At 46.8% G+C, this 14,919-nt stretch overlaps 1 protein-coding gene across 3 annotated transcripts in view; it reads right to left on the minus strand.

The window, feature by feature from the left end:
* LOC138449676 (sialic acid-binding Ig-like lectin 13) overlaps positions 1-14,919 on the minus strand; it is a 496,560-nt gene that overhangs the window by 367,425 nt on the left and 114,216 nt on the right. For all 3 annotated transcript variants that reach the window (XM_069604788.1, XM_069604789.1, XM_069604787.1), the window contains exon 2: positions 13,462-13,836. In XM_069604788.1, coding sequence (XP_069460889.1) covers positions 13,462-13,836 — 375 coding nt within the window. The remainder of the gene's footprint in view (positions 1-13,461; positions 13,837-14,919) is intronic.

Genomic DNA, 14,919 nt, shown 5'->3' on the forward strand with positions numbered 1-14,919 from the left:
ACAGTTTAAATGTCATTTTTGCGCCATTAAAATAAGACATTGGCCCTCATTACGACCCTGGCGGAAAGTGACTGACATGACCGCCATAGCGTAAATAGCGTTTCCGCCACGGCACGACGGAGGAAAGTGCGGCCAATTCCGACCCATCGGGCACGAGCATTACGCCATGGCGGAAGTGCAAAGTCCGCGATGGCGTAAATGACCCCAAAACGCCCCTTACCGCCGTCGTACTTCGCCCTAGGTGCAATTCCGCCACCCATCGAAGCGGTCACCGTAATGAGCGGTCAGCGCAAAATACGGTCACCGTAAATATACGGAAACGGAAGTAAAAACATGGGGCCGGAACGGGAAACTGCACGCCGCACACCTATAAATAGAGAATCCCAACACAACCATTAAAAATCCGACCCTGAGACACATCCCAACCCGTTAGCCACCCCAGGTAAAATAATAAATATGGGCAAAGTAGCAAAAAAAGCGTGCGACCGCAAGCGGCAGGTCCACTTCTCCCACGAGGAACTCACCGTGCTCACTGAGACCCTCCAGGAGAATGCTGCCGTCGTCTTCTCCACGCAAATGACCAGGACGGCACTTGCGAACAAGAAGGCTATATGGGCCCTGGTGGCACAGCGGGTAAGTGCGGTGGGGACCGCACCCCGCAACCCACAGCAATGCAGAAAGCGATGGGACGACCTACGGATACGCGTCCGGAGCATACTCTCTGCCAACCGGAACATTGCCACAGCTACCGGGGGAGGATCGGAATCACCCATCAAGTTGACCCCCTGGGAAGAAATCTGTGCCTCCACCATTGGAATGGAGAGCATAGAGGGAGTCGGAGGGATGGAGAAAGGAGTGCAGACATCAGAAGAATCAGGTAGGTGGCCCAAATAAAACTATGCCAAATCCACAATTACCAACCATGTGAAGTACCATATGTCCCCATAGTGCAACAGAAACACATGTCCAGGAGAACGACCACATACATTGCCATGACAGCGCCCCTTAAAAGCCAGATTAAATAAATAAATATCTAAAAATCCCACAAACACACTCTACATGTGCAGCATGCACACCCTAACTGCAGACTGCAAAATAACTGCATCCCCAATCCACACAAAAATGAGACCACCTCCAAGGCCCTGACCCAAATCACCCCCAGGTACCACCCCAATGCATGTGATACAATTGCCATTCCAATACCACAGACCCATGAATAACGCTCGCCCTCCTTTACTCCACCACAGGGTCCGATTCCAACGACGAGCTCCAGGACACCCCTACCAGCACACCTGCAAAGAGGGCCAAGACCAACGGCCAAAGACCCTCCACCTCAGCTGCACGGATCAAGACACGGCAGCAGCACAAATCGAGTGGCAGCACACTGGAGGGGACTCCAACAGGCACCCCAGCAGCCACCATGTCCACAACAGCAGCACCACAGGTCCCCACAATGGATGCCACAGAAGGCACTGCTTCTGGTGGCAGCAGCACCCCAGGTGACACTGCATACATGCCAGCATGCTCCGATACAGAAAACGGTGCTGTCGAAGCAGGACACAGCCATGACCTGTCACAATCCCCCTGTTTGTTCCATCCCGTACACCATGAGGAAACCACGCAGGGGCACCCACAAGACGACGACTGGCCAACCCCCACAAGGCCTGTTGCAAGGCAACATGAGGCGTCCAGCCCCTCTGTGACACCACCGCAAATGGGCATGGCCCAGCAGAGGCAACAGTCACTCGAGCAGGTGATAGAGCAACAGCAGCAACTGGCCACGCTCCTCAAGGAGCATGCTGCTGAATGTGGGGGTACCAAGGCAGCCATTGAAACCTCTACTGAGACACTTAGGGCAGAAATGGAGAGAAGTACCGAGAGCCTGAGGGGACAAATGGAGAGAAGTACCGAGAGCCTGAAGGCAGAAATGCAGAGAAGCACCGAGAGCCTGAGGGGGGAACTGCATGCGACGTCCAAAGACGTATGTGGTGAACTTGCCGCTGTGCGCCGTGTGCTCACTGAGCTCTCACAAACCCTCAGGGACATGCATGGACGTGAGCAGGCAGAGACATCATCCGTTGCAAGTTCCGTCCAGGGCAGCCCCCAACGTAGATCTGGGAGGACCCGCCGCTCCACAGGCAGGGGTGCCCCTGATACCCGGAAAGGTGGCTTGCAATAGCGTCTGCCCTCTGACATTGAGTGCCATTGGACACTGGTGTGTGGGGGGGGTAGGAGGGTGGAGGGGGTGTGTTGTGCTTCATCGGGTGGCGGGTCGATTGGGTGTGTAATGTCATTTCACATCTGCAATACAAATCTTCACATCCATCAAATGAGTTGCGTGGACATTGATCTCTGTGTACGAGGCCTATCTTGGCGTACAGTCCACATTGGGCATGTTCCAGACACACACAGCGCCACAAGTCCCGTGTCCATGTAACAGCCACCAGGCGTGAGTGCTAGAAGCATACATCTATGAGATTTTGACGGATCTCACGGGCCTCCTGTGCCTCGCGGACCCCTTGAGGTGCTGCCACATCCCCACCCTCATCATGACCATCTTCAGGTGCTAGCAGTTCTGCGTCGGGGGGCATGGCCACATTCCTACGTACGCACATGTTGTGTAGCATGACACATGCCATGACCATCTTTGCCACCTTCTCATGGCGGTACAGGAGTGCCCCGCCAGACCTGCTGAGGCAGCGGAAACGACCCTTCAGTAGGCCGAATGCCTGTTCTATGACCACACGGGTACGTGAGTGGGCATGGTTGTAGTCCTCCTCATGCTGGTCCCGTGGGTTCGGGATTGGTGTAAGGAGCCATCTCTTCAGTGGATACCCGCCATCACCTGCATGTGGACAACAAAGGATGTTTGTGGAATGTCATTGCTACGTACGCATCCCCCCCCCCTACCTGCCAGGTCATTCACGCATCACCTACCCCACATACTCATGCATTGAATGAGACTCACCGAGTAGCCAGGATCGGCGCCCTGCGTGTCGCTCCATGTAGCGTGGTATTCTAGAGTTCCGCAAGACCATAGAATCATGTGTTGATCCTGGAAATCGGGCAGAACAATGTGTAAAGATCCTGTTGGAGTCACACACCATTTGTACATTGATAGAATGATATTGCTTCCGGTTGCGGTACTGGGCCTCCATGGCATGTGGGACAACCAATTCCACATGGGTGCAGTCGATGGCACCAATGCAACCCGGTATGCCGCCAAGTGCATGGAATCCCACTTTTGTGTTTGTAAGCTCCTGCTCCGTGCGTGGTAAAGTGATGTAGTCGTCTGAGTGCTTCAGGAGGGCATCAAGCACTTGGAATAGTGTCCGTGAGAATAGTGGCTGTGAAATGCCATGCAACTGTCCGACTGTGTGCTGGTAGGTGCCTGTGGCCAGGAAGTGGAGTACAGACACCACCTTCAGTAGGGGTGGGATGGCGGTTGGGCTATCTATCATGCTGACAAGGTCAGCGTGTGTCATGTCGACAATGGCGGTTATGGTGTCCCGGTCCAAACGGTAGAGGGTGTGGATCTGCTCAGCTGTGAGGTTGAACGGATTAGCTCGGAGGCGTGGGATTGCGGGCTGCCTGCGTGGTGGTAGTGGCTGTGCTGGTGGGGCTTGCTGGCCATGCCTTGCCCTCCTCCTCCTCCTCCTCCTCCTGCGTCTCCTCTGTGCGGCCGCGTGTTGTAGTAGTTGGCGTTCGTCTTCTTCTTGTAGTTGGAGTACTTGCAGTGCAATCAGGTCCCCCAGGCCCAAAATCGCTAGTCCTGCCGGTAGCATTCTGGAGTGGGTGTGGTTGTGGGAGGGGGTTGGGTGTGCAATTTATGTGTTTTCAGGCTGTATTGCCTTCACCTGTGGTGATTCATTCCACCTGTGTCAGCTGCAATGCCTTTCGTGCGAGCACGTCCCGCACACGACGCTGCAATTCGACGCATGGCATCTTGCATTTGCATTCATGTTCTTAATCCCGATGGCAGTGGAATATTGGTTTATATGCTAATTCTGCTATGGTCACATTGTTGCACATACTACATTTGCATTTGCGAGCAGACTTGTGAAGGGTCGGTGGAATGTAGTGCCCGATCAGCGGTGGACCCTCATGCAGCACTGCACCGACGTTAACCGACGGCGGGGAGTCCCATCAGTGATTGTGGCCAGTTACCATTTTCACACACAGCCGCACTGCATAGATGTATTTGTGAATGCAAGCGTTCACAGCTGCCTTTTCAACGTGATGTTGCAAATTAGGAATTCGAAGGGCAGCGCTTTCGGTTTTCGACTAGCGGCGTGGAGACGCCCACAGGTCTGACTGGAAAAGTAACGTTCTATTTTTGAATGTCCTTGGGACAGGGCCCATGACGGGAATGCAATGAATGATATGATTTGAATGGGATGCGCTATAGCGTAGTGGACGATAAGGCAGGACGTTCCCAAATACATGTGACTTCACTACACAAGGAATCCGGGCAGGAGCACAGTGGATGTTGAAGGCTGCATTACGCACAGACTCAATGGAAATTTCGAATGTAATGTGAGTGAATATTCAGGCGTTTTCATAACGGGATGAGGGAATGATGAATGGATGCATGGACAGATGATTTAATTGGGAGTCTGCCATGTACATGGGTATTTGGAATCTATCCCCTTCCCCTGCGCTATGTGATGCAAGGCTGCCATGGTGGGACGATCGTCTGTCTGCCCTTGTTGTACCCTCCCTGTCTCGACGCGCCTTCAATCACTTGTGTCCATGCACGTTGATGATCCCATCTGATGCATCCTGTTCTGACAGGCGCATGCACACAGACACTCGTTTGTAATGGAGTATTCACATCGCTTTGGGTCGTTATGATTCGCTAGTGATTTTTGGGTGCAATTGGTCCTTATGAGTGGGCTAGCATGCATGTGGTTGTAGGTTTGGTGTGTTGAATGATGTGAGTAATACATATGATGTTCGGATGCCAATACTATCTTCTTTTTTCTTTTGGGTGACAGGTATCTCCTCCCCTTCTGCCGCTGCCATCTGTACGCCACTCCTGCAGATGGCTTCTACAGTCGACACCTGCATCTTCGAGTTAATCAGTGGAGCACCATTACGATCTTATGGGACGATCGCCAATGGCCCACATGCCCTTACGCAGTACTTGTGGCTAGGTGCAGCATACCTAGCTTCCAGCTGGACTAGTGCCTACCTCATGGGACGGCCCTGCGGTCCTAGGCGCTTCCATGTTGCCTTTTTGGAGGTTGATGTTGCCCCTGTGTGCCATGAGGGTACAGGGCGTCACACTTGGGGTAGCTGGTCATTTCTTGCGGATGCAGCCCACAGTAATGCTGATCATTTGTGAGTTCCTGTTCTAATGGCTGTATGGCCTTGGTGATTTCGATGTGCATTAAATTTGTATTCAGATGTTAACCGTGTAGCGTTATTCTTTGCTAGTAATGTGGCATATTCCGTTTTGTGGCGCGATGTTTTGTGAGGTGTTCTGCATTGGGTTCCGGCTCCTGGGTACAGTTGTGTGGTACCTGCTTATGCTGATGCTCGGTTTGACTACTGGCATGTGTACAGGGCTGGTGCAGTCTCCCTCAGGTTGCTGCTTTGGATGTTGATTTACACTGGTGGCAGGCGATGGGGGACGGTTGTCGTTTTGTGTCATGATGGTATCTTCAGTTCATTTTGGTGTACTTGCACCTTCAGATGCCTGTGCTGCATCGGTACGGCAATGGTGTGTTGCCAATTGTGGGTGGCCACTCACAGGGCACTTGGGGCCCCTGCATGCATTTGTTCGTTGGCATGCTTGGGTGACTTGTGCATTTCACTGGTTGCATGGTGTGACTGCATTGCGCCTACGAGGAGTTGTGCAATGTGGGCAGGGAGTGGAGTACAGGCACTCAGTAGGGCCATTTACGGTTGGTTCGCGATGCCGTATTTCTCACCATGGCGGAATGGTACTTTCCGCCATGCTTGATGGCGTTAAGTACATGTCCGCTAGGGTCAGAATTCGCGTACCGTTGCGCCATGGCGGAAATTACGGTTTTGCAAGGCGCGCGTGCGCGTACTTGGTGCAGTTAGCGTTGGCGTTCACTACGGTGTCGCTAATGGCATCGTACTTTACGGTGACGGGTCATGATCGCAATGGGCGGTATTCGATGGCGGTATTACATTTCCGCATCGTTTTTCCTATTCCGCCAGGGTCGTAATGAGGGCCATTGTAGGTTCGTCTGACATGTTGTGGACTCAAACGCCAGGAAAATGTAATTTATGGGTAATTTATGGGAAAAGCGTACATGGTACAGTTTTGTGACTTAATGATAACATGCCCAGTGATAATATGTATATATGTAGACGATTGTAGAATTTTAGGTGAAATGTTTTCCATGGAAATGGCGAAAGATTGCCAGAATGACCAAACAATATCGCCCAAACTTGGCGTTTGGACAGAAATGTCCCTTGTAAAATATGGAATCTGCCTATCTAATTTTCCTGATGATGACATTTGTAAATATACGTGTTTTGCTCCATAACTGATTTTGGAAAAAGTAACTTTGGTAGAACAAAGCACATTGTAAAAACACACACAATAAAATTGAGTCATTTCCTTCAATCCAATCTGCTGACTGGGAGGCAGCGACATCCAAAAGCTGACCTATCCGATTCTCAGAGGTAGGTCTACCTTAGTTCTGCCCACATTGTAAAATTCCTCTAATGTCATCCGGATTTCATAAGGAGGAAGCTTAGGGGGAGTCAGGACATTCAAAAATCCAAGATTCAAGAAAATCCAGCATTCATAAATAAACATCCAGGGATACAGACAGTCCACATTCACACTGCAAGATTCCAGATTCCAGTGCCAGGCCAGGAGTAGCTGAGAGCAAATCCAGGCGGAACCTCTTACACAGCCTGAACCACTAATCCAGAATTAAACCTTACAAAAATCCCAATAACTCAGGGAGAAAAGGGGAAAGGCGGTGGAACCATTTTTGGGATTATCCAGTGACCAGACCAGCTTTTGCCCGCTACCTGTTTTGCCCAGCTGATGCACCTCACTGTCTACAGTGACCAGACTAGGCCCAGTTGTCCCCTCCAGGAGAGCCCGCCGCTCTGCAGGACCAGATCTTGCCTCGCTGTCCAGAAACCCAGTTTGCTGTCCAAACTACCCCATTTAAGCCTCTTTGTAAGTATTTCCCTTCCCCAGTAACCAAAAAGCTGCATCCCTTGCTCTGTTAGCTTGCCATTTGTCAAACCCTATCAGACACCCTTTAAGAAATACTATAAGAAATCCCATAAATACCCTAGTAAATTCTTAAATTGTCAGAATTCTCTGTGTATCCTGTCCTGCACCATTCTTTCCTAATCATTTCAGTCCGTTTTATAAGTCCCTAGTACTATTTTGAATAATTTAATTAATTCCCATATAGAGCTGAATGCTGCGTGGATAGGTTGCCATTGCAAGTAACCTCCTCACATGCTGTGTCTTTCTTTAACAATCTAGTCACTAAAATATAGTTTCAGTAAAATAAATCACTTTACTAACAAAACAGAGTTATCCTGTGAAAATCTTCCTGTTTAAAAACCGAGTTTCATTTCCCTTTAAGAATTCCACACTGTCAACGATCCAGAGTTCTCCTTTCACTTTCATATCATATCTGTTATGTGCCTTTGTACCTTAGCATTAATACCGCATTCTGATTTTGTCTGCTTAGCTCATTTTCCATGCCGTTTTGGCAAGGAGATATTTGGGAAAATGATGGCCATGTTCCCAAACTCCCAACAATTTTTTTCTCACCTTGTCCTTTGACTGATTTGGTCTGCAAATGGAGAAAGTGAGGCACAATGTCAAAAAGGCTGTTTGTGCATTTTTGAGAGATGTTGGCATGTCGTCCTTCGATAATGAAAACATTAAATTTCGTAGCACGAATATTTTTGGCACAGATGGAGTCCATTTTATTGAGGCTGCCAATCAGCTTTTTTTGGTGAAGTATCCAAAATGCTTTGAAGCACTTTTTGCAAATATAGCAAGCATTCTGCAGTAGGTGTTGCCTACTTTAGTTTAAAACTTGAAAAGCACGTTTAAAAGTAAAACAATACAAAAAAGGCTCATTTCAGAGCTACCACTTTCTCACGCAAAGGAGTGCAATGGTTTAGACGCTGTCACCACCTACATTTTTAGATGTCCGTGGACTACCGGTGTCTGCAGACTTCGCAGGCTGCGTAGGGGTCTGCACCTTTTTTTTGGTACTTCTATTTTTGAACTGTGAAAGGTGACTCTGAAAAGAGCATTCCTTCGAAGCAAGGCAACACAGCGCAACACAGGTTTGAATCCCAATCCCACGCTTAGAAATCACTCATTGATATGAAGCGCATTATAAAAGAACAGTGAGAATTAGAATTATAGGCATCAAGCATCTGTGTGTCTGATGACAGTCCCTATTGATGACACGCCTGTATTCCAGATGTAAGAGTCACTATGAAGGGTGTCGAACAGCAGGTAGGTGAGTAGGCAGATGTTTGTAAAGTGCAAAAAATCACCTCAGAGGAGGCAGTATGGTGCTCAAATTTCAATACTCTTTTTTTTAACGCTTTTTTATTAGAGATTTAACATAACCGGCACCAGTGTGCCACCTACAACGTACAATTCTAAACATTGGTTCATCAACTTACATTGAACCGTAATGTATTATACAGAGTGAAGTTGTTAATATTCCTACTGATGTCTGTTGAAATGCAGGAATTCACGCTCCTGAGAAGTCTCGTAGGACAAGTGTCCAGGGGGACCTTGAGGGCCTAAATTCAACCATAAGTTGTACAAATGAAATCTTTGACACCTCGGCCAAGGTGTCAAAAATGTTTACTCTGTCATTACTGTATGTTTCATTTGGAAATAGGCCACCAGATTCTCTTTGAGGAGAGTCAAAAGTTGTGATCTGATAGTAATATTTGTTTCCTCTTTACCGAAAGATTGAGAAGGCAAAGAAGACAATTTTTCAGTTTGCGAGGTCCGAAGCAAATGCAGTATCCTAAAAATGTCACTCATAACTATTGGGCTGGTTGGCGTTCTTTCTGTTGTTTGCATTGTTTCCAGCTGATGTTGCAGAGCTGCAGCAAATCATCGTTGCACATTTGTTAGTTGTCTACTCTGTGGGCTGTTTATTATGAGTACTCCTCCCCTTACACATGTTAATGAAACGCAGCCACATGTATCTTAAAATGTGTCCATGAAGACATCAAGCAGGTACTCAATGTTACCTGTAAATATAGCTACCTGTGTATTGATATATAAGTTTGAAAGCACGTGGCTGAGCACATCAACATCAACTTTCACAGCACAGGCTCTTGCCAGTTTGGTCAGGTTTAGCGCAAGCAGATACATCAGAAGAGGATCCTAAATGAGGGATACATTATTGTGATGGCGAAGCCCTTTGGAGGCCTATTTGAAAGGATGTTGCACAGAGCAGACTGTAGCTGCCACTAACACTGTGTCAAAAGGGCTGCTTCTAGAGCTCTAATGTGATTGTTTCACTAATCTCTGGTAACATCGCACTTGCCAAGAAGCCTGTCCAGCATCTGCATAGCAGAAGACCAATGGATTGCCAAGGAAGTTCTCAGATTGTGCAGATGTAACTTGTGACCCACTGCAATTATTGAGGTGCATTTTCGGACTGGGCAGCCCTGCAGAAATGGGAGCATATTTCATGGGCCAAAGCAACAGCTCATTTGACCAGCTCACAACTGCGAGCACAACGTAAAGGACATGCACACAGCAGGGGATGTGGATTGTCTTGCCAATTTGTAAGGAAGCAAGGACATTTGATCCATTGTTTGTTGCAACAAAGACCAACTGCAAATTATGATGCCTTATCCACTGTGCCTCCACATCCTCCACATTCTGCCACATTCCAACTCCCCTGCTGCTTTTGCTGTGAAACCCTTGTATGCACAACTTTGCTTGGTAACAAACTGAAAATACTGGCTGCCTCCTTGGCTGACTCTAGGAAGCTCCTGGTTGCTAGAGAGAGGAAATGCCACCCAGTGTGCTGAGTCAGCCATGTAGTCAACTCACTGACCACTGGTCCATAATCCAGGATAATGTGGGTTTTTGACTCGCAGACACCTATAGTACCATAACTGCCTCGTACAATTCTGATACTACCTCGTGAGAGTAATACATGGTGGCCAGCTGCGATAATTCTTTTGCATAACCCATTGGAAACCAGTGTCTCCCACAAACGAGTAGATGTTGTCTGTCACATGGCTTGTGACATTTTTGTCCATGCTCAAATGCATTCTGTCATAAAAACAAAGCTTACACAAATCAGTGTAGGGTAGTAGGAAAAGACAGACAAGTTTAATGTTTGGCATTTGCAAATTAATCAGAAAGCCTACACAAGCCCTCTACCAATACATTCCTGCAGCAACCTGACCCACTCCCCACAACTCCACATGTATAGGTTATGATGTTGTGACTAAATCACAAATTAAATAAAGCCCACAGAACAATAATCCACTGTCCATTGTCTCTGACAAAAGGGCTGCCTTCCCTGTCCTCCCTTTTCCAAACCTTTAGACAGTCTTTTGTTCACGCAAAGGTCTCCGCCCTACCCATCACCTACCAAGATCATTCTTTGAACTTCCCATCTGAATGACAATTACAATTGCCATTGTTCACGTTCCATATGTCAGTACATTTGTATTAATACCTGTTAAGACCCTCAGATTGTGTGTCCACACCACATGACCCATCTGGTGCCCCTTGCTGAAATGCCATATGAGCTTCATCAGTATTAACTCATAGCTGATCACTTGGTTTTCGAAATTAGGTTAACACAACTATACATCACATCCACAATAAACTAGTATATGTTATTTTACCATTAAAGCTGTAGGAACAAGGACATATTAGGGAGCCTACTCTAAAAGAATATCAGGAGAGAAGAATAATCAACACAATGAGGTCACATGATTGGAACAAAAATTAAGACTAGATTTGCATTACAAACCTAGAACCCTGATGATGCAATGTAGCTCACTGATATGAATCACTCCTCCTCCTCAGCATCAGTTCTTTCTTGCAGCATCGTGCATTCCTTTCTGGACTCTGATGGAACCTTATCTTTGTCTTGGTCATCATCCTGACCATATTCTTTATTGTCTGACCTATCAGTTGATAGGGGTGGTGGATATAGAAACCTGATATTTTCAAATTCCACACTTTGTTCATCTTCACCTGGATGAGGGCGGTGGATGTAGACATCTGATATGTTCGATTTGCCCACTTTTTTCAACTTCACCATGCATTGTTTTTCCCTGATCTTCAGTAGGAAAGATTTGTGCCCCTCCAAACTCTTCCTCTGAGATGGTTTAAGTACTTGAAAGTGCAACTTCCTCTTTTGGTCTTGGTGGATGGTCATTGTCGTGGTGCAGTACCTGTGCACATACATGTACTGGTGCTTGTACTCCAATGGCACTTGTGACAGATGTGCGAATCACGAGTTGGATGATGCCTTCCATTGGCAGGTATGATAAGGCCACACCCAGTATGTCTACACCTGCCTATTTCTCATTTGAGTGCTACTGACAAGATGACCCAAGGCCACCTTTGCTCACTAACTGTTATTTCACCCACCACCCCAGTAGCGCCCAACAAACCCACACGCGTGTGATTTGCTAACAAACTACCACCCACAAGTGCTCCTGGCTCCTCATTCTCCCCAAGTGTCACCAACATCTCTCATTTACTCAGTTCCAGAGACATAACTTGACTGTTGCATCACCTGCCTGTCTGAAGCTCTGCTGCTGCCTCCCAGCAAAATCACATGCGCATGAGCGACTCTCCCACAAGCTGTCCTTATAGATGTATGGATTCACATGCTCCCCCTCCCAGGTGTCGGACATTGTCATGCTTCTCATCCACACTGACTGTGGTATCACCGGCCTCCCTTAATCTCTTCTGCTTTTTTCCACCAGAAATCACACACAATAGACTCTCCCACAAACTATTTCATGGATGGTCTGATTCTTTCTAATCTGTGGCTGCGGGTTGTGCACAAATCTCTGAACGGTCAGGAATGGGAAGGAGAAGATGCAGTTGCTTAGCCAAATGAGTTGCACAGAAGGGTGGTAGAAACGTATCTACGTGATTACTGTGACCACTTCACTGCAACCCCAAAAATGTTGCCTTTTTTCATTTTGTCCCCCTTTTCAACCCATATATATGCAGGGGGTGACCCCCACAGCCCCCACTACATGAATTATATGCTATACCCATCCCCCAAATATATATATAGGGTGTAAAGTGGGTCAAAATAAAAAAAAAGTTGACATCTTCGGGGGTTTCAGGGAGGTGGTCGCAGTAATGGTATGATTCCGTAGAAACGGGACACAGCACCCATACCAGTATAACCATGATGAATTGCTTCATACAAAAGCGTCTTAGTACGTTATAGGTCTACTGATTTAAGAGCCCGTGAACACGGGCCAAAGTGCAGGTTTTCATTAACACAATAGGACCACTATGTATAAGGCAAAGCTATTTGAACTGGCAATAGCTCTATATATCCTAAGGCAACAGCTCCCTCTAGCAGTGACAACAGGCGAAGCCACTGCATCGGACAAACATACAGGGACAAACATTCATCTGGCCTTTTATTATATTGTTAGATAGCTATGGCGTCATCGGCCATGGATGAATGCTCCAATGCGTGTGCCCAACTTAACCCACTGATCGTCATTGCGAGGGGGCAGGCTTTGCACACTCAAAATATATTTTCGAAAAAGACTTTTGGGTAATGTCAATGTAATGCCCGCTGAGTGGATCTGTTGCAATTGTCTGTGCTCCATGCAGTGTTTATAGGGAAGGATCTTCCCTCACACCCAACATGTTGAGAGAGATTAATGAGGAGAAGGCCGGCTCCTTCTGCAGCCAGTGACATTTGGAAGTATTCCCAAAGGCTTCATAGCTTAGTATCCCAAAAGATATTTGCAGGAGAAAAAGTGATCTTGAACTATGTGTTTTTCTTGTTATATTGTTCTGATGTTCCTTCAATGCCCCTATGATAGGTGTTTTAGAGTAACAGACATTTGCACCAAAACGTCCACACAGAGGCAAATGTCATTGTCTGCCAGAGTCAAAAACACTTTATTTGTAACATGAAAAATGATGCTGAAGAGAAAATGTCATGCAAGCTTTCAAAACTCAAATTACGCAGAAGGGTGCATGCTGATATACCTAATTCTAAAGCTTGGATGCGCGGACTCCGAGTGATCTTAACCAACAGAACTGGGAAGGTTCATCAAGAGATAACGAGGTGGTGGGGATGTCACACAACACAGAAATCTTTGAAATAGGAGTTGCATGACCTGATTGGAATACAGTATAAGGGAACCCCCCCTTCCCACACCCCCTCCCGCAAAAATACATACCCCAAGAATTCCCCAAAATGTAGACTCACAAAGAATATGTACCTTTCAATGTAATCTTCACCGGATTGTTCATGAAAGTGTAGTTGTCTAGCTTCTCAATTTCTATGCGAAATATAAAGTTGTATGTGGCTTCAGTATCTTCCTCTGTAACGTTTTTAATCAACAGGGAGCAGTGCTTATCAATGAGTAGTCCGACAAGGGATGCCCTGTTGTTTTCGATCTCATGGGCTGTATTTGGAAAATGGCCAGAAAGAAAAAGAGAAGTGTTGAACCTGTACCAGATTGCTTTCATGACCTTCTCTTTTGCATCCCCAGGAAAATTGAAGCTGCACGGGATGACCAGACAGGAGTGTTTCCAGGTGGTGATATTTGTTGGTACTGTGACTGTCCAGTTCCCATACATCGAAGGGAAGAAAGCTGGTGAAAACAAAAAACAAGAATCAACCAAAGAGTGAGATTGAACTGATTATACATGTGCTTCAGTCCACCAGTCAGCAACACAACTCCCTTTCTGTGACAAATAACGTATTTACAAACACTTTACATTCAATACATTGATCTTAGGGAATCCGAGGAGATATATCTATATCTTTTGCAGAGACAACATAGTTTCCTCGACCTCTTTATGTTTTATATTGCCTTTGAAGATCCAGAACACAGACACAAAAAAGAATCCTAAGAAAGAAAACATAAATAGAAAAAAGGAAATATGGAAATACAAAGTTAAGCAAATCTGACTTTGCAAGTGATGCAAAAACCGTTCAAATCCTCCCACTCACGGGACATATATAGTTTTAAATATTTTAATAAAAAAATCATGACTTTCTAGAATGCATGGCCACCTAAGTATACAAGAATGTAGTATCGAGAAATTTCATAATTCATAAAACAAATAACTACAAATATAAAGGGTGATTAATGTGCAGTAGCAAGATATAATACCGATCTTCTGCTGGTAGTTAATGGAAATAACATGAATCAATACATGTGCAGTGGTTACAAACAAACTTAATTCGAGAGTGGACACATTTCTGGGCAGAACTACAACACATTTTTAAGAAGCATTTGCTGCTTGCCCATATATTCTCAGGCTCTGAGAGTAAAGTCAATGGGCCTCATTAGAGTGTTGCGGTAAGGCAACAACAGTATTGCTACCGGCGCCATTGTTACCTCGCCGCAATATTCCGAGTATGCTCACGGGTGCCGCTCTGGAACGCCTGGTCAGACCAGGCATGCAGAGCGGCACCCGTGAGCAGTAACAGATGGCAGCAACGGCCCCGTTATTAACAGGGCTGTTGTTGCCATCCTCCCCATTCCCATTGAGCCCAATGGGGGCTCAAATGGGAATGGGGACGCACCGGGTCTGGGTCCTGTGAAAGGGATTTACCGGGCCCTCCAATGTTGGAATGTCCCCTTTTGCGGGACCCGGACCCGGGTTTGGGATAGCCATGCCCTTATTAAGGGCATCGCTTCCTCCAAACTCGTAATGAGGCCCAATGT

This window comes from Ambystoma mexicanum, chromosome 1p, assembly GCF_040938575.1.
Source record: "Ambystoma mexicanum isolate Mex_15411 chromosome 1p, UKY_AmexF1_1, whole genome shotgun sequence".
NCBI lineage: Eukaryota > Metazoa > Chordata > Amphibia > Caudata > Ambystomatidae > Ambystoma > Ambystoma mexicanum.